Source organism: Heterocephalus glaber, unplaced genomic scaffold (genome assembly GCF_053883595.1).
Source record: "Heterocephalus glaber isolate CG9 unplaced genomic scaffold, H.glaber_assembly_v1.0 deba00000594, whole genome shotgun sequence".
NCBI classification, from domain to species: Eukaryota; Metazoa; Chordata; class Mammalia; order Rodentia; family Bathyergidae; genus Heterocephalus; species Heterocephalus glaber.
In genome coordinates this window covers 13,797,352-13,819,958 of record NW_028258151.1, presented here as the reverse complement: position 1 = coordinate 13,819,958, position 22,607 = coordinate 13,797,352, and the positions used below count along the sequence as shown (strand labels likewise).

Below are 22,607 nucleotides of genomic sequence, written 5' to 3'. Positions count from 1 at the left end.
AGAGCGGCCGAGGACAGGAAAGGAAAGGAGCGCCAGAGCGGCTCGTCCTGGGCACAGCGGGTGTGCCCGGAGGTCCGGGTGGGAGGGCGCGGGCGGGGGCTCGGTGCGTGCGCTGCAGCACGTGCCCCGGGCGCCGGTGTGCGCGCGGGCTCTTTGTGCGCCTGGCAGGGTGGCTGGATCTGGCTTTGAAAGTCTCTGCCCACCCCCTCCCCCATCTCCGTCTGCGCCTTCCTACCCGCTTCCCTGTCTGTCTCTCGCCGGTGCTTCCAGCTGGGGTGACAGGGGACCCAGCGGAGGAGTGGGCCTGCAACTCAGACCTTCCTCCAGACCTCTCACTCCCATCCCTCAGACCTCGGAGCCACTGCTCTGGGGTGCAGACTGCCCCAATTAAAGGGAATTGGGATCTCTGGGACCCATAGGTCCACCAGAAGCCGGACTCTGGGCCAGCAGCCCTTGGAGGAATTCATTCCTCACCAGTCCAGCCTCCCATCCGCTCTGGCCCCCAAGGGCGCACGAAGGGGGGGTGTCCCCCTGCGGAAGGGGGGCGGGGAGTTCCTTGGCAGGAAGGGAAATGGAAGGAAAAGCTGGGCTCCACCCGGGCGGGCAGACGGCCTCTGGGACCCCGGGGCAGGAACCCGAGCCTACTGGTGTGTGGGGCCGAGGTGTGCGTGGGTGGAGCTGAGCCCCCAGCTACTCCTGGGGTGCAGTGGGATCTCGCCCAAGGGCGAGTCGGGGCGTCCAGGGACGCCAGGGGAGACGCGCTGAGGACCGCGCTCCCCGCCCCGGCCCTGACCCCACCCCCTGGAGGTCCGGCCCCGGCCCGAGGCCCCGCCCCGGGCCCTCCCTCCCACCCCAGGGCCAGATGTTCAGCTGGCGGAGGCATCGGCTGGGGGAGGGGTGCTGAGGCCGCAGCCGGCACTACTTCCCTGCCAGCAGCTTCATTGTGTGTGCGAGGAGCGAGAGGCGGCGAGAGCGGGCGGGCAGGCGGCAGCGCGAGCGCGGCAGGGAGAGCGCGGTGGGAAGAGCGAGCGCGCCGGGGAGGGTGCGAGGCGGCGCCCGCGGTTGCGCTCCGCCCGCTCCCGGCAACTCTGCCCCGGCGCGGTGCGCGCCGTCCTGCCGTCGCCGGGGCCCCGCCGGCTGCCGTCTTGGCCAAGGGTCCGGCCGGGACAGGGGTACCAGCCCGAGCACTGGGGCATCTCCGGCGCCCCCGAGAGGCTCAGAGCCCGCGGGGGCGTAAACTGCTCTGCGGCACTCGCACTTGCCAGTTGAACGACGGGGGCGGTGGGGCTCCCGGGTGCCCGAGGGCAGGACGCCCCCACTTCTCAGGGGGAGCCTCAACCCCGAGGGTCGCATAGAGCGAGCCTGCCCCAGCCACGCTGGACCTTGCGCTCATCCCCCGCGTACCCCACTTCTGCACAAACTTTTCCGACGCCCTCGCCCAGGAGGGTCGCGGTGAGCGCTGGGGCTGCCAGCCGGGCTCCCACCCCACCGAACCCCAGCCACGCTGACCTCCGGCCTCTGGTAGCCTCAGTGGCGACCTCTCCAGGTCGGGCCGGGGACGGCACTTGAGGCGAACGCGGACACCACCGTTGCTCGCCGCGGGCCCCTGCGCCCCCCCCGGGGCAGCCGGGCAGGGTAATGCCCGCGGTGATGGAGAAACCGAGTGCGGGCTCCGGGATCCTGTCCCGCAGCCGGGCCAAGACGGCGCCCAACGGCGGCCAGCCGCCCTCGGAGGATGACAGCAGCGAGGAGGAGCACTCGCACGGTGAGCCGGGAGGCTGGGGGTTGCTAGCCCGCTGGCCAGGGTCGAGGCGTGGGGCGGGGGCGGGAAGAGTGGTAGACTACGGGTCTCTTACGCTGATGGTTCCTGCCTGTCCTGGATCGGAGCCTCTGCCTTGCTTGCTCCCTCAATCCTGGGGCTGCTGCCTGGGCCCCTTGCTGCTATGGAGGCGGTCCTGCCTGCCCCCGCCCTGCCCTCAGTCGCTGAGGGACCTAGGCGTGTCTGCTTTTCAGATTAGGTCCCTCATACCTTGCCACCTTCAGGGGACTGAGGTCTGGCAGGGGCAGGGGCTGGAAAGACATCTCCACACAGAGCCTGAGACTCATGTGCTGGGGAGGGGCCCAGGGTTCCCAGGCTGTGGTCCAGGTCTAGGGGCTGCCCTCCACGCCCTCACCCTCAGTCAGAACAAAGCGCTCTGCTTTGGCCTGGGCTCTAAAACTGTCCTCTTGTCGTCCCCTGCCCCCCTCCCCCCGTGCCCTGGTCATGACTAGACAGGGTCTCTTCCTCTTCCAGTCCCCTCTGTGGCAGAGGGTATATAGGGAAGAAAGGTGAACGTCGGGGCCCTCGGTGGTCAGGAAGGAGAACTCTAGGCCAGCCCCCCCCCCCCCCAATCCTTCTGCCCTCCCTCCATCCCTGGAGTCCTGAACTGCCTCCTGGCTCCACAGACAGCATGATCCGCGTTGGAACCAATTACCAGGCTGTAATTCCAGAGTGCAAGCCTGGTGAGTGGCAGGACAGGCGGTGAAGGGAGGGGTAGAGGGCGATGGCTTGGCCTGCAGCCTCACCTGGGAAGCCCTTGGCTGGCTCCTACTGGAAGGACAGGCGGGCCGGCGAGGTGGGTGGCCTCGGCATGGTTACTTTTCCTGCTATGCCTTCCTGTCTGGGTTTCTGCCCCTCCTTACCCTCTGGGCCTCACCTCCCAAGCCCCATTCCTCTGCTGCCCTCTGGCCTTGGGTCCAGGCTGGTGCCACCAGACTGATCTGAGTTCTTCCCTCATGCTGTTTGGCCTTCAGAGAGTCCTGCTCGATACAGTAACAAGGAGCTGAAGGGGATGCTGGTGTGGTCACCCAACCACTGTGTGTCAGATGCCAAGCGTGAGTGGGGCGGGCTCCTGGTTCAGGCTTAGCCCTGGGAGGTGGGGGCTTGGCTTCATCTCCTCCCGAGACCAGCTCTTCTCAGAAGTGTGATGTAAGCTGAATACTGTGATAACACACCTGTAGTCCTAGCTACTTGGGAGATTGAGGCAGGGGGATCACTTAAGCCTAGGAGTTTGAAACCAGCCTGGGCAATTGTTAAGACCCTGTCTTTAAAAAAAAAAAAAAGGAAGAAAGAAAAGGAGCTGGAAGTTGGAAGTGTGAGGGTTCAGCCTTGCCCTGGGGCTGAGGGTCAGGGGCTTTGCCCTTGGGGGTTACCCTTCTCTGGACAGGTTTGGGTTAGGAGCCATAACCCCCTGTCCAAGACTTTGCTCCTCCCCCTGCAGTTGACAAGTACATTGCAATGGCCAAGGAGAAGCATGGCTATAACATCGAGCAGGTGAGCCGGGGCTGGATGGGCATTTGGGGGTAGGGATGGGATGGTGCTAGAGTGGCAGAGTCTGAGATGCTCTCATGTGCTTGGCCAGGCACTGGGCATGCTCCTCTGGCATAAGCATGATGTGGAGAAGTCCCTGGCTGACCTGGCCAACTTCACCCCATTCCCTGATGAGTGGACCGTGGAGGACAAGGTGCTGTTTGAGCAGGCCTTTGGGTTCCATGGCAAGTGCTTCCAGCGGATCCAGCAGATGGTAAAGCCCCTTGCCCAGACCCTCAGAGCTCCTCCGCCCGTTGTCTCCACCAGCTGCCTGGGGCCCAGAGTCTTGGGTGGGCCCCCACTCTGGTCTTACACTTGTAGCTGCCAGACAAGCTAATTCCCAGCCTGGTGAAGTATTACTATTCTTGGAAGAAGACCCGAAGCCGGACTAGTGTGATGGACAGACAGGCACGGCGCCTGGGTGGCCGCAAGGACAAGGAGGACAGGTAGGGGCACAGGTCAGCGCCGGGTGGGGATAGGCAGTTTTCCTAGCCTGTCCTTGCCTCATTCCCTCCCTGGCCTCTGTGTCAGCAGCGATGAGGTTGAAGAAGGACGAGGAGCTGTGAGCGAGGGAGAGCCAGATGCTGGAGACCCCAAGAGAGAGGTGAGGTGTTGAGTGTCTCTGGTTCCACCTGATCATCTGCCTGTCCCTGGGCTCTGCATCATCTACTCCCTCATTTCCCTGCAGCTTCTGCCCTCTCGGCCCTTGAATGCACGCCCAGGTCCAGGAAAGAAAGAGGTCCAGGTGTCTCAGTACCGCCACCACCCACTGCGAACCCGGCGACGCCCACCTAAGGGCATGTACCTGAGCCCTGAGGGCCTCACTGCGGTGTCAGGAAGCCCAGACCTTGCTAACCTCACACTCCGTGGTCTTGACTCCCAGCTCATCTCTCTCAAGCGCCAGGTGGGGGCTCAAGAAAAGAGGAGGTGTACAGTGTGAGGGCTCAGCTCCTAGGAACTGTTTTAAGGGCAGCCGAGTTGTAAAGGAGCGGGTGTAGGCGCCAAGCCTGGTTTGGCCCCATGTCTGGGACTGGAGTTCTTTTCTGGACCTTGTTAAAAAAGTGGCTTTTGAATAGGGAGAAAGGACCACAGCATCTCCCCTACCAAGTGGTTGTGATGGAGGAATGAGCTGGATGGTGGTGTCTGAGAGCTTTTTGTTGGGGAGGTGGGGCCCTGGTGAGGCTGGGGGTGGTGACCTCCTAGGGATGGAGTCTGATCTTCCCTCCACTTCTCCAGGTGCAGAGCATGAAGCAGACCAACAGCAGCCTCCGACAAGCCCTGGAGGGTGGCATTGACCCACTTCGCCCCCCTGAGGTAAGGCTGAGCTGCAGATTTGGGTGCAGAAGAGGGTTCTCTCTGGAGACAGAATAGAAAGGGGGAGTTCTGCATAAGGATCAGGGATTCTATTTCCATATTTTTAAAAGGTTATTCATATTCCTTGCTCTCTAGGCCAATACCAAGTTCAACTCCCGCTGGACCACAGATGAGCAGCTTTTGGCTGTGCAAGGTGGGTCAGACCATAGGAAAGAACAGAGGACCCCTGGAAAGTCTCTTACCCTCCAAGGAGCAGAAGGTGGAGGGAAAGAGTTAGGGAAGTAAACTAGCTCTGAGGGACATTCACACTCTGCTGCCCTTTTGACCCTTGCAGCCATCCGTAGATATGGCAAAGACTTTGGGGCTATTGCAGAGGTGATTGGCAACAAGACTCTGACTCAGGTGAAGACATTCTTTGTGAGCTACCGGAGACGTTTCAATCTGGAGGAGGTGCTGCAGGAATGGGAGGCTGAGCAGGATGGGGCCCCTGGAGCCCCAGTCCCTATGGAGGAGGCTAGGAGAGGGGCTCCCTTGCCAGCGCCAGCCCTAGAGGAAGATGATGAGGTGAGAAGGGGTGAGCAAAAGCCCTCAGAAGAGAAGAGAGGCACCACCTAAAGCCTGAGTATATATAGGCACCTAGATTCTCACTCTTATTTTCTCTTCCCTTAGGTCCAGATTACATCTGTCTCAACATCTGTGCCTCGATCGGTGCCCCCTGCACCTGCCCCCCCTCCACTGCCCACCTCACTGTCTCAGCCACCCCCACTGCTGAGGCCACCTCTGCCCACTGCTCCTACTCTGCTTCGACAGCCGCCCCCACTACAGCAGGGCCGCTTCCTGCAGCCCCGGTTGGCCCCCAACCAGCCCCCACCGCCTCTCATCCGCCCGGCTCTGGCTGCCTCCCGCCACAGTGCTCGCCCTGGGCCTCAGCCCCCACCCACCCTGATTGGAGCCTCCCTGGAGCCTCCAGCCCCCTCACTCTGAGACCTGGGCTCCTGCACCACCTAGAGGTGCCTGAGCCTCTTTGCTGGACATCCTTGGGTATCGTTGGTTTCACTGAGGACAGAAGCGACTAGGGCTCTTACCAGGTCTTTCACAGACCTAGAGCTGCCAGTTAGCACAGCCTGGAGCTGAGGGTGCTGCCTGTTTTCCTGGCAGCTGGGCTGTCTCCCCCTAGCCAGAGGCTGGGGTTCAGGGGCCCTTCTGAGCTGGCCTGAGGGCTGGTTCCTGGCTGGGACTGGAATGGCTGCCTCCCTGTCTGGGGGCTTGGCCTTTGGGCTTGCCCTGTGTGTGTAGGAGGTAGTGACCTTAGTGTGGGGGTTGGGAGGAGGACAGTTTGGTGTGTTGACTGTCCTTGTTCCCCTTTCCCTCCCTTTTAGCAATAAGACTGGGGTAAAGTGGGAGGGGATGGGGGAGGTGGCCAAAGGTTCCTTGAGGCCTGACAGCAGCACAGGCTGGTCAGGAAGCCTGTCTTCAGGACCAGGTGGCAATGCTGAGGACCTGAGTGTGCCCACTTGCCCCCCCCTCCCCAAGCTTGAAGGGGGATTGGGAACTTATGCAGACATGGGTCTATTTTTCAACGTTTTTAAAAAATAAATACAACCTCCTAAGCTTGCCCAGTCTTCTTTCCCTTTCCTGTTCTGAGGTGGGAGGGAACAGGCCTTCCCAGCCCTGGCTGCTCCCCAGGCCCCAGCCAGAAACCACTTCTCTCCTGCAAGGCAGGCTGGGCCACATCTTGCCCAAGGGGAACTGGGTTCCAGTGGGGCAGGGAGAAGAAACTGGAGGAGGCAGCTCAGATTCCAAACATTCTCTTTATTACGTGTTTGATCCAGAGAAGAAACTAAGTGCAGGGAAGGAGGGGCTAGGTGGGGAGGGGCCACCTTGCCTGGGTGCCCCTGGCCTCCACCCCCTCAGGAGCCAAGCCATGCCCTCCTGGTCCCCTCAGAGCACCCAGGCTGTTCCATAGGGCAGGGGGGAGGAGGGAGGGAGGGGGGAGCCCTTGGTCTGAGCCGGAGCCACAGTTGGGAGCAGGGAACCAGAGGGGTGAGGCTGGCGAGGCCCCTTCCTGGTACCCAAGGGCTTGACTTGTCACTGAGCCTGGCCTGGGACTGGGGGTGATGAACAGGGGTGGAGTCATCATAAATCAAAAAAATAATAAAATAATAAAAAATAAAACCCATCACAAAAAAATGTACAACTCAAGTGAGGGCAGGGGCAGCCTCTGTAGGTCCCCCTCCCTCAATTTCTCAAGAACTGAAACAGCAGAGAAATAAATTAAGGGATGCAGTGGCCGCCACCAGCCAAGCGCCCATAGCCACCCACTCCCACACTGGCCGCAGAGGTTAGCAAGCGGGGAGTCACTTCACCCATCTGTTCCCCCCCCACGGGGGGCAGATGCTCCCAGCCCTGCCGCCCAATCCAGCCTTCCGCCAGGTGGCCTTGGAGGCCCTGGGCAGTCTCCTGAGAGGAGGGGCGACAGTGTCAGGAAAAAAAGGCAAGGCCGAGAGATGAGAGTGGTATGGGAAGTCACTATGTAACGAGCTGGTGCCCAGATTAATGCCAATGAAGGGGAAGCAGTGGGGAGGAGGGACGTCGAGGGGACTGTGCTTTCAGAAAAAGGCTCTCCCAGAACGGAGAAGCCCGGCATCCTGTTCAGAGAAGCTCGGGGGCCTGAGTGGCCTGTGGGGGCCTGAGGAGCCCATCTGCCCTGCAGTCCCCTCCCTCTCTCTCAGCCCTGGGTCAGCCCTCCTAGCAGGAGGGACAGGAGAAGATGGCACAGACTTTTGAGGAGGGGAATAAATGTCCCCACAGCAGCTTGTGGAAGGAAATGCCCAGCTCTGGGGAAGGAAGGGCAGAGGATACAGTGTGAGGGAGGCCAGGGCCCCCACGGCAGCCCCACCCTCTCCAGGGCTGTGCAGCACCCCCGCCTGGCCCCTGGCCCCCAGGCCCGCAGCCCAGGGACCTGGGGGCAGGGGAAGGCCACCTCTGGTGGTTTGCTTGGAGGGGAAGAAGGGGAGGAGAGGGGAGAAGCCCAAAGTGGGCCTGGCGGAGGGCCTGCCAGGGAACTCCACCACTCTTGCCTGAGAGTGTTCCAGCCCTGAGCCACCCTCCCGGGAAACCCCACAGATCCAGTCCCGTCTGTCCCAATGGGGCAGGGAGGAAAAGTGGCCGCTGGGATTTTTTTTTTTCTTTTTTCTTTTTGGTAATAAAAAATTTCTTGGTTTAGGCGAAATACTCTGTGCAACCGCAGTACCAAGGGGGAGCCCTGCACCCCCTTGCCCCCTCCCCTTCCTTTGCCTCCTGCAGGAGAGAGAGGGGAAGGGGGACTTTCTGGGCCAGGGTGAATATGAGGTGGAGGAGAGCCATCTCCTGTCCTCCACAAACATGGAAGAAAAACGGAGAAGGACCAGGGAGGGGACAAGTGCCAGCAGGGGAGACACACCAATTCATTGTTGCAGTCTCGCCTAGGTGGGGTGCAGCGGCCAGCCCCAGCAGCCAAGTCCAGCTGGGCTGCCTCTGCCGCCCCTGCTCCGGGCAGCCTGTTAAAGCTTCAGTTCATTGGCTATTTTGGAGGCAATGTTTTTGAAGGCCATGGAGGTGCCCGATATCCGCTTAAACCGAACACCGTTGAGTGAGAGCCGTGGCAGTTTGCACACCTCCATCTCCCACTGCACGAAGTTCTCGTGGCCTGGCGTGCCGTGCATGCACAGCAGCATGTACTTCTCATGCAGCTCACTCTGACAGCTGTTCGCATCCAGCACCTTGCGGATCTCCCGCATCATCTCATTGGGCTCCATGGAGCTTGTAGTCTTCATACTCCATGTAAAGCGCAGTGAGCGTGGCTTGGCCTCCCGAAATTCTTCTTTTTCTTTGTCATTGCCTCCACTGCCCACCACGTGAGGTCTGTGGAGAGGGCAGAGGTGGACATCAGGCAATGGGTGGAGGCACCCCACCCACAGCAGCCCCACCCTGGCAGACAGACCCTGAGACCAGAGAGAAGAGTAAGAGAGCACAGAGCAGCGAGCTGGAACAGGGAGCTGGAACAGGGAGCAGTTTAACCCTGGTCCAAGGGGCAGCAAGGGGGCAAGAAGGGCAGGCAGCCCTCTGGCCCTCATTTCTCCAGAGAGCAAGGATGAGAAGGCAGCATGGGTGGGGTGGGGGTGACAGTTCCATGCTGTTACTGGTTCTTTTCTTTGAAAAGGGGCTGTCAGGTGAGAAACAAATGCATTTATCCACACCGAGTACACACTGTCCCTCTAGAAAGCAGCTGAGGCACAGAGAGGAGAGGTAGCCAAGGGACAGGAACCAGTGGCCCAACCGCCCGACCCAGGGCTACAACCTCCAGAGTATCTAGGATCTGAGAATAAGGGCCCAGAACTACTGCACTGGGTCTGGAAAAGGGAAATTCTGAGGAAAGGGAGGACCCAAGAGGGTGAGGACAGGGCAGAAACCAGAGGAAAAGCCAAGTGGCAAAAGGAAGAGAGGAGTAGGAGGCTTGTGCCAAGCCCGGTGGCCTGGGCAGGGCCAGTGCTGGCTCCGGCCCTCTCACCTGAGCGTCTCCACTCGGTCTTTGCTTTCAGGTTCATTCAGGTTCCTCAAAAAACAGAGCGAGGGAGAATTTAGTGCTGGGATCTCTCGCTCCTTCCACCACCACAGACCCAGGTGAGGGTGGGTCTGGGGAGGTGCCACCAGTGGGTGGGCAGAACCCAAGCCCAAAGGTGACTTGCCTGTCACCTGCAGGCCAGCATGGCTCTGCAGCACCTCATAACAGCAGCTCGACCATCCCTTCTAACAGGGAGCCTGTCCCTCCCCACACTCCCAGAGATCTGTCCCAGGAGAAGGAGCCGCTGCTGGGGGAGGAGGGGTGTGGCTGTGCAGGCACAAGTCCCCATCACAGGCCCAGTACGAGCAGCTCCCCCTCCATCCCACAGCCAGGCTCCTGCTCTCTACTGAGGAGGGAACCTGGGAGTGGGTCCTTTATACCACTGCACCAGGGTTGCAGAAAGAAGGCCTCTGGAATGAGGTTTTGGGTCTCTGTTGGGGAGGAGCTGGAGGATACACAAGCCTCTCTTAGGAGGCCCAGAGTACTGAGAACTGGAGCTGCATGGTGGACACCTGGGGCTGGGCATCTTTGGCCAAACTGGAAAAGCAGTTGCTACCTGCACTTAAAACTCCCCTACCCCCAGCCTGCCAGGCCCCACTGCTTATACAGGAGAGAGGCGAGAGGCCAGAGGCCAGGGGCCAGGGGCCAGGGGCCAGGCAGATGCCTTGGGGGGATAGGAAGAGGTCTGGCCCCGCTGAGCGGCTTCTCCAGCTCCTGCCCAGAAGATGGGTGCCTGGAGCTGGGAAACTGAGGACTGCAAAGGGAGGGAGGGATGTGAGGAGGGAGAGCAGCAGCAGCACATATAGAAGAAACACAAAGACACACAGACATGTGGATGCCAACAAGCGCACTGCGATCAGGGCCTGGCTGTGCAAGGGAAGGAGCCCTGGCCACTCTCTCCCAGCCCCTGCAGAGCGGGCCCCACCAGCCATGCAATGAGCTGGGGGAGGAATAGGGGTTGGGAAGGCCTGAAGACCTTGTCTGGCCAGTTTTCCCCTTAGTTGGGCCACCAGTGTGCCTCTCTGGCAACCTGTGTTTCTGACCTGGCCCTGGGTGTGGCTTGGTATTTGGCTCAGCCAGGTGTGCAGAGAGGAAGACAAGGCCGGGCTGAAAGAGCGAAGAGCTGGCCCATGAGGGAGATGCCTGAGGGAGGGTGAGGATCTCCTGCTGTTCTGCCAGGGCCTGGGGGATTATCCAGCTCCTGGCTCTTTGGCAGGCACAGGCCATATGCGGAGGAGGCATCCTGGAGGAGGGAAGTGACTCATCCAGATGCTGCTGGAGCAGGTTTGCTGGGGCAGGGCAGGCTGGGCTGATTCTGCAGGAGTTGCCAGAAGGGGGTGCTGTGTCCTACTCATGAAGCAAAATTTCCTGGGCCTGGAAGAGTCAGACTTTAGCTTGGGGACTCCAATGTCTCTGTAGTATCTCCAAAGTCCTGCCATTTCACAGGCCAGGGGGAAGAGATCACACAGCCCCAAAGTTCAGCAAGCCAGGGGGACCCCAAATGAGACCATCCCATATGCACTTTTAACCCGTGGACCTCCTCGTAGCACATGCACACAAGATGGGAAAGGGCCAGAAAAGGAGCCCAACACTGGTGACCAAAACCTAGGGCAGGTGAGAGGAGACAATCTTAAAGGGAGAGTCCCTGAAAAGGTCTCCTCTTGTTGGAGGACAGGTATACCCTCACCCAAGGAAGGTCCCCTACAAGGCCATGTGTTTCCAGCCATGCCTGTCTAAAGGGGCAGGGAAGGTGGCCTGGGGCCCAGGTCCACTCCGAGCAGTCTTCATCCCTTTAAGATGGCAGAAAGGAAAGCCACAGAGACTAGGTTAGCAGATGGAGGGGGAGCAAGAGCCAGAAAAAGGGGTTAGTGTTGGGGGCAGGACACAAACACAAGACAGACACACACATATACACACACACAGCGGGCTCAACGCCTACCTTCTGGCAAACCTGAAAGACAGATTTCTAAAAAAACAAACAAAAAAAGACAAAATAAAAAAAGAAATAAAAAAACCCAACAAGACGATATGTGGATAAGCAGGTAGGGAGTGGGCTTCCCAGGTTCAAGGGTTGCCCAGTTTTGGAAGAGCCGCTCAGCGAGACTAGAGTCCTGTACTGTACTTCGGGTCTGCTCCCACCCTCTCAGTAGCCCTCAAAGTTGCGGCATTGATGGCTAGTGGCTTTGGCTATTCCAGAAGGGCAGGGAGGCCTGCTCTCTCAAAATTCCCTGCCGGTTCCTTAGCTGTGAGTCCAAGATGGGGAGAGGAGGGGAGGGAGGAGACAGAGAGCATCCCAAGAAGCCAGAGGTACCTCCAACAGTCCCTCTGGTAGCTGGGGCTCCAGGTGTGAAAAGCCTGGGGAAAATATTCCCACCTACATCTACATGGGAAGGCACAAGAGCAGCAGGGCTGTTGGGTAGGTCACCATGGGCAGAAACGAGGTCAAAGGGGGCAAGACAAGAGACCAGGAAAGATTTGCTTGTCAGCCCAGCCCGGCTCATGCCTCATGACTTTGCAGCTGCGTCACCAAATATAAGTTTCCATGGGAACCCAGGAGAGAAAAGGGGGGGCTTTTATTTTAGCATCTGAGTTCACACTCCCCGAGAGAGGAGGCGGCATCACCCATCTGCTTGGGGCCAGAGAATAAGGGGTGCCTGTGAGGAGTTGGGGAGAGGCCTTAAAGGATGGGTTTTGAGCACATAAGGTGTTGCCAATGACCCAATTCTTAGGCTTCTTGAGACCTCTTCTAACCCTAGGACCCAATCCCAGTTCTGTTGGCCCTACCCCACTTCCCAGGCAAACAGAAAGGCTAGGCCCCAGCCTCTCTGCCATGACAAGTTCCCTGCTCACCTGCGCACAAACTTGGAGGTGAACTTGCTGAAGATGCTCCCAGAGGCGCCCCGCCGGCCCTGGCTGTGGCCAGAGGGAGAGGCTGGGGTCACACCGTAGGGCAAATTCTGCTGGTCCCGCACCTGTCGGAGCTGCCCAGCATGGAAGGTGCTTCGACTGGACACACCCCGGGGGAAATTAGTTCGGTCTGGGGCTCCACCACTGCTGCTGATGTTGTGTGCAGAGGGGGAGGCGACAGGGACACGCTGGGGGGCTGTGCTGTGGGAAAAGAGGTGGGGGCAAGGGAATGTGTCAGGTACAGGGAAGCCGTCACCACCAAGCACTTGGAATGCCCTGTGGTGGGGATGGGGAGGGGAGATGCTAGGGAAGACGCAGGCATCACAGAGGACACAGAAGGACGGGAGTGACCACTGAGGACAGCAGTGAGGAGTCTTGTGGAAGTGGGAGGAGATGGTTTGGGGAGGGAGGAGGGGAGACAAGGAAGGACCCATGTGTGAGAACAGTACAGGCTGGAGAGAGCTGGCTCCCTGGACCTTCAAGGGGACAATGGGGACCAATCCTCAAGGATTGAGTTTCATAACAAAAAGGCTTCCCTTTGGAGCTTCAGGAGTTTCCTGCATACCTATTCTGAGAAGGAGAATTGAAGGAAAAGAGGGGCATTAATGCTATATTTTTGTGCCCTCTACTTCCTAGCCTCAGAGGATACAGCCATTTCTTGTGGCTAAAATTACAAGAAGGGAACAAGCCCCCCAGGTGGGAAGAACTTGCTGGGGAAGGGGGAGGGCAGGCTGAGGGCAGCAGGTGCACCAGCTGCCCCAGCACACTTGCCTGGGCCGCGGCACCTCACAGTTACTCTCCGTGGGGGGCAGCCCAGAGGACTTGTTGGGGTGCACGGAGGCCGACATGGATTTCTGGTGCTGGCGGGGCCGGGCCGCAGAGACTGCGGCAGAAGCAGAAGCCGTGGAGGCCCGGGACCCTGGCATGGTTAGGCTAGGAGACAAAAGCAGTGGAGAGGCCCGGGTTAGGGGATGAGTGAGGTAGGAGCCTGTGTTGGTTAGGAAGCAAGGGCAGGGCCAGGGCCAGGGCCAGGGCCAGGGCCAGGGCCAGGGCCAGGGCCAGGGCTGGGAGCATCAGCAGGCTGCAGGTCAGAGATGTGGATGGAGAGATGGGAAGTAGAGGGCAGGGTGAGAAAGCAGTAAGGTAAGACAGAACCTGGGAAGAGAAAATCAAAATGAGGGAAAGCTGACAGGAGGCCACTGCCTCCAGTTGTTCTGGTCTCCTAGGAATTCTCCGAACAGGGATGTTTTTTCTACAGAAAGAGCAGGGTGTTGCTATGGGGAAACTTTCATTAAGCTCAGAAGAGGTAGAGCCAGGATGTGATAACCCAGGAAATCAGCTGTCAGGATGGGGAACTTTGCTGTCAGAGCACAGCTGGAGTCCCTCAATGTGCACCCCCTCAGATGGGCACTCCTGGTTTTGCCCTGAGCTGGGACCCTCAAAGACAAAGCCTTAGGAACCTAGAAGAGACTGCTCCAGGCCTGGCCGCAGCCAAGAAGCAGGAAGGTTGCTGAGATGACTATTGGAGTCCCAGCCTCAGCAAATAGCAGGAGCAGTCAGAGAAGACAGGGAGGAGGGATGGCGTGGAGCAGGGGAGGGGAAGGAGGACGGCCAGACTGAACAGAGCCAGGACGAGACTCCAGGGAGCAGGGGCAGTACTCTGGGGGGAAAAAAGGGGAAACCTGTGATGCTAACAGATACAACCTCATCACTGTAAGAGGAGGCACACGAGTGTGGCAGGTGGTCCAGCTGCTCACCTGTCTTTGCCGTTCTGGATGGAGGCCTGGCCAAGGCTGGTCCTCTCCAAAAGTGGGGAGTTCCTGCTTCTGTTTGTGCTGGTGGAGAGGACACTATTCTGTGAGGGAGTGAAGGCAAGAGCTGTCTCACAGGAAGCTAGGGGTTCTCCAGTCATCCTCTATACCCGAGCCAGGGAACAGCTTCCCTCCCTCTCTTCCCCTCAAGCAGATAGTGGAAGGTTCAAAAAAGGATTATGCTCTTCCTCCAGGAGGATGGGTTTTCTACAGTAAGCAAAAATGGCAGCCAGAGGCCCAGGGTCTGGATTAAAAGAGTGGCCTGGGGAGAGGAGGCCCCACACAGGAAGGACAGAGGACAGGAAGAGGGCCCTGGCCCTGGATGGAGGCCATGGCTCACCGTGGAGGGGGTAGGAGTGGTCTTCTTCCTCTCCAGGCCGGGCAGGGGGCTGGCAGGCACTTTGGCAGTGCTGCTGGCCTTCCGCCCTGCCTCCCGGTCCTCCTCAGGCCGTTTATTTTCTGTGTTGTTACTCTGAGTCTTCTTAGAGTACGAATTAGAGGTGGGAATGGCTGGGCCAGCTGTGGGGTGAGACAGATAAGGCTGGGTGCCCACTGAGGGCCAACTCTATAAATGGAGCTTTCTTATGAGAAATCCCTGCTTCACAGAGGTGTAGGAAGTTAGCGACTTGCTCACAGCCATGCTACTAGTAAGTGGTTGAACCAGGACTAAAACTCAGCTGTCACCTAGAGCCCCTCGAACCCCTACTTGCAACTCCCTGAACCACATACCCTGGTCGCTGAAGCGTCGCTGCTTGGGGTTGGCTGAGACACTGCGCTGTACTTTGTGGGATGGGGATGGGGCACTGCTATTGGTCAAGTCAGCTGAAGGCCGGGGCTTCAAGGTGATGGTGTCACCTTCCAGCTGCAGTAACAGAAAATATGGCATCAAAGAAGGGTAAGAGAGCTGGGAGTGGTGGTGCACGCCTATAATCCCAGCATTCAGGAGGCTGGGGCAGGAAGATCACTGAAAGTTCGAGGCCAGCCTGAGCTACATAATGAGACCCTGTCTCAAAAAAAAAAAAAAAAAAAAGGGGGCAAGAGTCATGCAAAGATCCCTCCAGATAAACATACTTACATATATTTCTTTTTTTTTTTTTGGTACGAGGGATCGAACTCAGCACCTTACACTTTTGAGGCAGGTGAGGTACCACTGAGCTAAATCCCTGGCCCACATATACTCTTATTTATACTGCCCTTCCCTGACACATACACATTCCAGGCTCACAGGTGACATTACTCCAAAAGACTAATACACACCTGAGCATTTTTCTCTTCACCCTAGAGACCCACAGGCCCTGCCACACATAGAAGCAAACATAGCCAAAGACATGCCCCATAGACATCCTGTCCTCAGACAAGCATACACACACTCAGAGACACAAATACATACAAGAACATACATTCAGACTCAAGGGACATCCCACCCATAACAGAGCAGTCCAGGCTACCAGACACCTCTTAAGCAGACTAGTGAGAAATAAGAGGGAGCCCACCACTACCTGAGGAGTACACATGGGCATTCACAGGTAAGGAACCAAACCCAAATGGGCAGATCGTCAAACCTCCAGAACCACAGCCAGGAGGACAGACACATACATGGAAATATAGACCCAGACAAAAGACCAAAGCTTCACATAAGGCAGAGAGACATATGCACAAACCCAGAGATATACACTTTCTAGATATAGATGCAAATATATCTAGCTCAACACAGAGCTGCCAGCCAGATGATATAGACACATTCTAGTCAATACAGGGCAGGCCAGCTCAATTCACTCCTATGGAGCCTGGACCCAGGTTTAGGGCCCCCATCTTTTTTTTTTGGTACCGGGGATCAAACTCGGGTCCTTGTGCTTGTGCAGCAGTAGGACCCCATCTTTCTACTTCATTCACTACACCACAAGCTGGTTGGCAGAGGCCATGTCTACTTGGAAATGGGCTCTGTTTTTCATGGGTCTGAGAGGCCGAGGTGCTTCCCACAACCAAGAAGTCCTGCTCAAAGAATAGGGCAGGGAACACACACCTCAGAACTCTTGTAGCCCAGGAGCAGATAGGTGGCCATCACCTCGTTGTACCTTTGGCCCACCAGTGAGTCCTGGATCTCTTCCCGCGTGTAGCCCATGGACACCATCAATTCTGCACAAAGGACACACAGTTAAGGCTGATCTTAACTCCAAGGCAGGTCAGCCTTTGGCCCAGCACAGCCTCACCTGTCCGCCGGGGATCCTTATAGTCAGGGAGCGGCTCCACATAAGGCTTTAGTTCATCATCTTCATGCCCCACATTCATCCACCGGTCTTTCATAATTTGCTGGGGAGGAAAGGGAAGGGAAAAAAGATAGAGGCAGAGGAAACTCATCTTGGAGGTTTCTGTGGGAACCCCAGGACCTTCAGCCAGTTGGGCTCCAGGGTGCTCACCTCTAAAGTGCCTCTCTTGCTGGGATTAAGAATGAGAAATTTCTTAAGCAGGTTTTCACAGTCCGTGGACATGTAGAACGGAATACGGTATTTTCCCCTCAGTACCCGCTCCCGTAGTTCCTGTGGTTAGAAAATTTAAATCACTGCAAGGCCAAGAGAAGAAACCTAGTATCCAGTATTCTGAAGACCGTCTAAAGAGACATAAATGAAATATGGTAGAAAGCAGACAGCCTGGGCCAAGGTGCCTTAGCAGAAAGGGAGTGAAATCACACACGCTCGCTTGACCAATCTGAGGCCTACAAACCTGAGTGCCTTAAGGGGTGAATGCAAAACTATTTATCCTATGTCTCAAGACAGGAACTGAGGCTGATTCCTATGAGTGGAAGACTTTTTAACTGCTGCTACCTTAGCAGCCGTGCTCTGAAGATCTGGCTTGGGAAAAATATAAACAGGTGGTAAAGGTGAGAGGTCAAGGATAAGACGAGAGGGCAAGAGGAAATGGAAGTAATAAAAATGATCTAAGTCTGCATTTCACTCCACCTTGAGGTTCTGTCCATCAAAAGGCAAGGATCCGCTGACCAGGGTGTAGAGGATGACTCCCAGGCTCCACACATCCACCTCAGGGCCATCATACTTTTTGCCCTGGAACAGTTCTGGGGCAGCATAAGGGGGACTGCCACAGAAGGTATCCAGCTTGTTCCCAAAGGTAAATTCATTGCTGAAGCCAAAGTCCGCAATCTTGATGTTCATATCAGCATCCAAGAGCAGGTTTTCTGCCTGGAGGATAAAATAAAAAATGTCAGGATAGCTGGGCATGGTAGCACATGCCTGTAATCCCAGCACCTGGGAGGCTGAAGCAGGAGGATCACAATGAATTTGAGGTTAGCTTGGGCTACATATCGAGTTCAAGGGCAGCCTGCTCACAGCAAGAACTTGTGTCTCAAAAAACCAAAACAACAACAACAAAAACAAAAACAAAAAACCCACCAAATGTGAGGACACCATGTGGGCTGCACTGAGGCACTGGGCAGGGAGGAGCAAGGTGAATGGGGGAGCCAATGAATAGTCATTGTCAGCCTTACAACTTTCTCCACCACACTCCAGGGCAAGGTTTCAGTCAGCATGAACAGGCTGAGTATGAGGAAGACCTGCAGGCCCAGAGACCCTGGGAGCTGAGCAAAGCTTGAGTCAGGCCCCCGATTTTCTGGTTATGTCTGCAAGGACTTAGTGGACAGGAGACACAAAAGCAGTCTCTAATTGGAGTAGCTTGGTGACAGGTGTGTGGATATGCCTGTAAATCAGTGTGCTACAAATGTGGAACGCTCACATTCTTTCCTCAGTCAGCTGCCAGGTTATCTGCCAGACTGCCTGAAGGGGCAGGAAAGCCTGGAGTGCTCCTGCCAAAACTGGAAGCATGGAAAGGGCAGAGACCACCTGAGGGTCCCTGCACTGGGAGTTTGAGTCCAGGTGTAAGACCTCTCTATCAGAAGCATTCCTAAGGGCTTCCTGGTCATGGTGAAAAAAATGAAAGGTGAGGGCCAGGGATTTAGCTCAATGGTTTCGCCACCTGCTGCGCAAGCGCAAGGACCCAAGTTTGATCCTTGGTACCAAAAAAAAAAGAAAGGTGAAACTTTCCTGAATACACAGAGTCTGATGGCTATTGATGGCTATATTACACAGGACAGAGGGAAGTACTCAACCCCACTCAAGGACACAGAAGATAAGAACATGCCTCACCTTTAGGTCTCTATGAACAATGAATTTCTGGTGACAGTACTGGACAGCGGACACTATCTGAAAGGAAGGAAGAAGGGTCAGCCCAAGGGTGCCAAAAAGTTGGCCATGGGAGCTCGTGGAGCTGTAATCTCATGTACTAAATCTAAGTTGCCACATAGAAAAACAGAGCCCAAGGTACCCTCCTAAGGATACTTACAGCTGGGCAGCTTCTCCTTATATGCTGAACCCTAAAAGGCAGAGGTAAAACCATACCCTGTGGAGGGAGGCACACCCACCTGGCGGAATTTCGCTCGAGCTTCTTTTTCTTTCATCCTGCCATGAGCCACTAGGTAATCAAACACTTCTCCTAGAAGAGATGGGTGGGAGTACGGTGAGAACTGGTAGGGGTTGGGGAGAGCAGGGGCACAACAGGAAGAGGCATTTCACACCTACCACCACTGGCGTATTCCATGACAAGGTAGAGCGTCTTCTCAGTCTCAATCACCTCAAATAACTTAACTACAAGAGAGAAAGCCAAGCCAGGAATCAGATGGGAAGTTAGAGGCTATATGCCTAGCCCAACATGTCCAGGGAATCCTAGTAATGAATGTTCCCACTATCATGTTCCCCTTGTCTCCAGGTTCCTCTCATACTAGCCAACTACCAAGGGCAGCCCAGCGTGGCAGGTGTAGAGCTGGACTTTGACCTGAGCCTCCCCACAGGCATCCTTAACACCCTTGAGGACTGCAGATTCTGGAAGGCAATGAGCTGGGAGAAGGCCTATGTGCTGCTACTTGGAGCCCTGCTGGGGGGAGGAAGGAAGGAGTGGCAACTGCATCTCACCTATGTTGGGATGATTCAAAACCTTCATTATTCTTACTTCACGGAATAGCTGGAAAAGAAAACACCAAGAGTCATGCTTGCTGAACTTGCTCCCCTCAGGTCCCTCCAAACAGAGGCCCTGCTAGGACTTTTTTTTTTTTTTTGGTACTGGGGATTGAACTCGGGTCCTTGCGCTTGCGCAGCAGGCAGCGAAACCGCTGAGCTAAATCCCCGGCCCTTGCCAGGACTTTTTTTTAAAAAGAAAGAAATCAAACCCCAATCCAGGCAGAGATAAGAAATAGGACAGTTGTCCAGCTCACTGTAGTCTTCCCACAGCTTCAAGGCAGGGGAAAGATGTGAGCAGAAATGGAAGCCGGAGGAGAGCTAGGTTCTGCTGACTTCCCACCCCAGGCCCTCTCAGCATTGAGGACCCAGCCGATCCCTCTTCCCCATCTACCCAAAGCCAGCCTCAAAAGAGCAGGGTTCTGGTTGGGAGCCTTCACAGGAAGGAGTGTAAGCCTGTGGATGTGACTACTGAGCATCTGAGCTCCTTCCCCAATTCAGTGACCACACACACTCTAGATGGTCTGGTGAGGTGGCAGGAAGAGGATCTGAAGGGGCACCCATCATTTTCTGACTTAGAGAAGTCAGAAGGCCTACACTGGGGTATAGGCCTTTCTCTCCTGGGCCTCCAGGGTGGTGACAGAAGCAGCCACTCCTATATATAGCTGATGCCAATTTTAATCAAATCCACCTCCACACACTCACGCTCTTTGTGAAACAAAATCAGGGGCTCCAAACCATACATTTCCATAAAAAAAGATGACAGAAATGAACCCCTTCCCCCTTTGGGGGCCAGAGAACTGGAGGTGGGGGTTTTGTAACTTCTAGGCCTCACTTGTACAAAGAATAGAACTGGCTGGTTTTTTGCTGCTGTTGTTGTTTTATTCTTTTCAGGGCAGGGCAGTGTCTAGAGCCCTAATTCAGGATATAATTTACAGAATAAAGTGAAAAAGAAAATTTTTATTTTTTGAGACAGGGTCTCACTCTATAGTCCAGGCTGGCCTTGAACTCGAGGTGATCCTCTTGCCTCAGCTGGGATTACAGGTGTGCACCATCACACCCAGCTAAAGTGAGTATTTATTTTTTTCACTTTAATGATGTGCCAGAGCTTTTATGAACTGGAAAGGAAAAGTGGCAACTGGTTTTCTAATCTTCAGGAGTCTAACCTTAGCTCCTCTTGTTGGGGTCCAGGTTCTTGTTGCTTCCTTCCCTGGTCTATCTATCTTTCTAGTCATATATAAATATATGTGTATGTGCATATGTGTATGTATGAATAAGTACACATACACACAGAGCAGGCTGAGACTAGAAACCAGGGGTTCACGCATGCTAGACAAGCACTCTAACCCTGAGTCACAAGCCCAGCCCACCAAGTTATGATGGATGAAGAAGCAAAAAATGCTGACCATCACTGCAGGACCAGTAACAGAGAGGAGCACTGAAATCAGGCCGAGTCAGTGGCCAGGGTATGCCCCCAAGGGTGACTACTTGGCCTGGAAGTGGCATTCTCCTGGGAGAGATTAAAGTTTTCTAGGCTCACCTAGAACCTGAAAAGGACTAGCTTCTTCAATGTTTGTCCTTTAGGAATCACTGTTAGGATCAACATTAAACAGTAATTTGGCCTTAATTAGAATGGCATTGGTAACAAAATATATTAAAAGGCTTTTTAAATGGCTGTATGTTAAAACAAAACAAAACAAAAAAACAGCTGTATGTGTCCAGTGGCACCTTCTGGCCATTTAGGAAGAAGTAAGAAGGAAGAGACAGGGATTGAGATGGTTTGGCCAAACTGATGAACATAATGGTAGGCTAGAATGCTCCAAAGATCAATAGTGCACGCACACTGGCTTCTACTTCTGTGAGGCTGGAGCCAATGTAAATGTAGCCCTCCTTTCCTTCCTCTCAGAAAGATGAAAGTGGGGAAGCCCTAGTGATGACAGCAATGTTCTCTTTGAACCAAAGACCCCCCTACCCACTTTTTTTGTTATGGCACTTGGGATTAAACCTGAGGCATGCTAGGCAAGCACTCTATCATTAAATTACATCCCCAGCCCTTTTTAAATTGTGGGACAGGGTCTTGGTAAATTGCCCAGGATGGCCTAGAATTTAAAATCTTTCTGTTTCAGCCTCCTCAGTAGCTGGGATTATAGGTGTATACCACTGAACCTAAAAGCCCAGGAGTGAAAAAAAAAAAAAGGAAATACCTTGGTTCTAACTGTCAATATCTGGGAACTCACTCCACTTGCTCTAATTCCAGGAGCATCTTCCTCCTGGAAGGATGATTTTACTCCATCTAACATGGAACCCTGCTCTGCCCCTCAAATACTACAATGTGCTTACAAAAAGAAAAACTGCATTGGCCACAAGATGAAAAGTGCTAGGTCTTTGCTAGAAAATATGAGTGAGACTCAGCTGCAGTAGGAGGACCCAAAAGTCTGCTGTACCTGAATAGGACAGCTTTTTTGGAACCACATAGGAGCCTCCTCCCTCTCATAACTGCTGAAGCCCAAGATGAGGAGAGAAGCAGAGGGTTTCTAATTTCATAACAACTAGCCACAGGGAGGTTGCCCCCTTCTGCAAATAGCAGTCTTCTTTCTTTTCTTGCTCCTACAAAATATTTTTAGTTCCTTGGACACAGAGTTTGTGTTTTTACTTTAGGGTTCCTTTACCCACTAAGAAAGACTTTAGTGCCAGAGTTCAATCCCCGGTACCAAAAAAAAAAAAAAAGACTTTAGTTTCCTACTGTTAAACAGGAGGGAAAGCAAAGTTCAACCTTGCCTAGTAAACTACTGTCACTACTGTGACATCTAGACAAGAGAGACTAGAAGTGAGAAGGAAAACTGGGAGGACCTATCCTTAATGTGTGTGTTCTGTAAGAGACAGAACTAGAATTTAGCTTCTAAAATCTGCATTCTTCCATATTCACTCTGAAAGGCAGCTGGCACAGAACTAGTAGCAGGCTCCTTGTCTCCTTATCTCTGTACCTCTAGAGCCATTCCCCTGGATCATTCCAGGTTTTGGATTAGCTATATGTGTTTCTAGTAATGCTATAAACATGTGTTTCTGTGTAGGGCTGGCCAAAGGCCAGATGATAATAAGAACACAGGAAGTAGGTCAGACAGATAAACCAAGGAAGTTGGAAGGGGCAGAGAGACTTTGGAAGAGCCAGTATCTATGGCAGAAGACCACTCAGGGAGTCCACAGAGGATACAGCCAAAGCCTTAGGGGCTGGCAGGCACAGTGGAATGGCCAGGTAGGCTCAGGAGTTCATTGAGCCCTGAAAGAAGCTGAGAACAGGACAGCAGGTGCTGGTGCTTACTTTCTGGAGGCTGGAAGAGTTCAGTTGAGTCTTGTCAATGATCTTCACAGCTACCTAAACAGAAGACAGAAACAGCCCAAGATCACTTTGATCAGGCTAAATCCAGGATTTCCTTATTTCTTCCTTTCTATATCATATTCCTTTTCATCCCTCAGCTCCCACCCCCAAACCCAAACTGAGGAGTGAGCCTAGGGAGTACCCAAGCGACATCCCCAGCCTTACTGATCAATTGAGACAGGGTCTCGCTACATAGTCCAGGCTGGCCTTGAACTCACTTTGTAGCCCA

The 22,607-nt window shown here is 55.0% G+C and overlaps 2 protein-coding genes across 14 annotated transcripts in view; one reads left to right on the top strand and one right to left on the bottom strand.

Moving 5' to 3' along the window:
• The first annotated feature begins 1,012 nt into the window (after positions 1-1,012).
• Rcor2 (REST corepressor 2) lies at positions 1,013-6,278 on the top strand. Of its 4 annotated transcripts, none has more exons than XM_004852563.3 (12): positions 1,013-1,765; positions 2,446-2,502; positions 2,794-2,874; positions 3,261-3,313; positions 3,402-3,563; positions 3,671-3,795; positions 3,884-3,953; positions 4,038-4,253; positions 4,586-4,663; positions 4,799-4,856; positions 4,998-5,227; positions 5,333-6,278. In XM_004852563.3, exons 1-12 carry the CDS (start codon positions 1,639-1,641, stop codon positions 5,645-5,647), a joined length of 1,572 nt encoding a protein of 523 aa, XP_004852620.1. In that variant the 5' UTR covers positions 1,013-1,638; the 3' UTR covers positions 5,648-6,278. The 4 variants fall into 4 exon arrangements, with proteins under 4 accessions (XP_004852620.1, XP_004852621.1, XP_087061335.1 ...); XM_004852562.3 differs by having other exon boundaries at positions 1,507-1,765; positions 3,881-3,953; XM_004852564.3 differs by lacking the exon at positions 4,998-5,227 and having other exon boundaries at positions 1,505-1,765; positions 3,881-3,953; positions 5,333-5,922.
• A 177-nt stretch (positions 6,279-6,455) lies between these two features.
• The window catches only part of Mark2 (microtubule affinity regulating kinase 2), a 64,743-nt gene continuing 48,591 nt past the window's right edge, over positions 6,456-22,607 (bottom strand). For 3 of the 10 annotated variants that reach the window (XM_013074871.3, XM_004852557.4, XM_004852558.4), the window contains exons 3-19: positions 22,322-22,375; positions 18,961-19,009; positions 18,571-18,636; positions 18,414-18,484; positions 18,139-18,195; positions 16,942-17,178; positions 16,402-16,521; positions 16,195-16,294; positions 16,008-16,120; positions 14,714-14,846; positions 14,325-14,503; positions 13,931-14,028; positions 12,945-13,106; positions 12,117-12,374; positions 11,206-11,232; positions 9,213-9,257; positions 6,456-8,566 (exon numbers count right to left, since the gene is read on the bottom strand). In XM_013074871.3, coding sequence (XP_012930325.1) covers positions 8,206-8,566; positions 9,213-9,257; positions 11,206-11,232; positions 12,117-12,374; positions 12,945-13,106; positions 13,931-14,028; positions 14,325-14,503; positions 14,714-14,846; positions 16,008-16,120; positions 16,195-16,294; positions 16,402-16,521; positions 16,942-17,178; positions 18,139-18,195; positions 18,414-18,484; positions 18,571-18,636; positions 18,961-19,009; positions 22,322-22,375 — 2,130 coding nt within the window. In that variant the 3' untranslated portion in view covers positions 6,456-8,205. Of the gene's footprint in view, positions 8,567-9,212; positions 9,258-10,309; positions 10,510-11,205; positions 11,233-12,116; positions 12,375-12,944; positions 13,107-13,930; positions 14,029-14,324; positions 14,504-14,713; positions 14,847-16,007; positions 16,121-16,194; positions 16,295-16,401; positions 16,522-16,941; positions 17,179-18,138; positions 18,196-18,413; positions 18,485-18,570; positions 18,637-18,960; positions 19,010-22,321; positions 22,376-22,607 lie in introns of all 10 variants that reach the window. The other 7 variants (XM_087205205.1, XM_087205203.1, XM_087205204.1 and 4 more) reach the window with 4 other exon arrangements.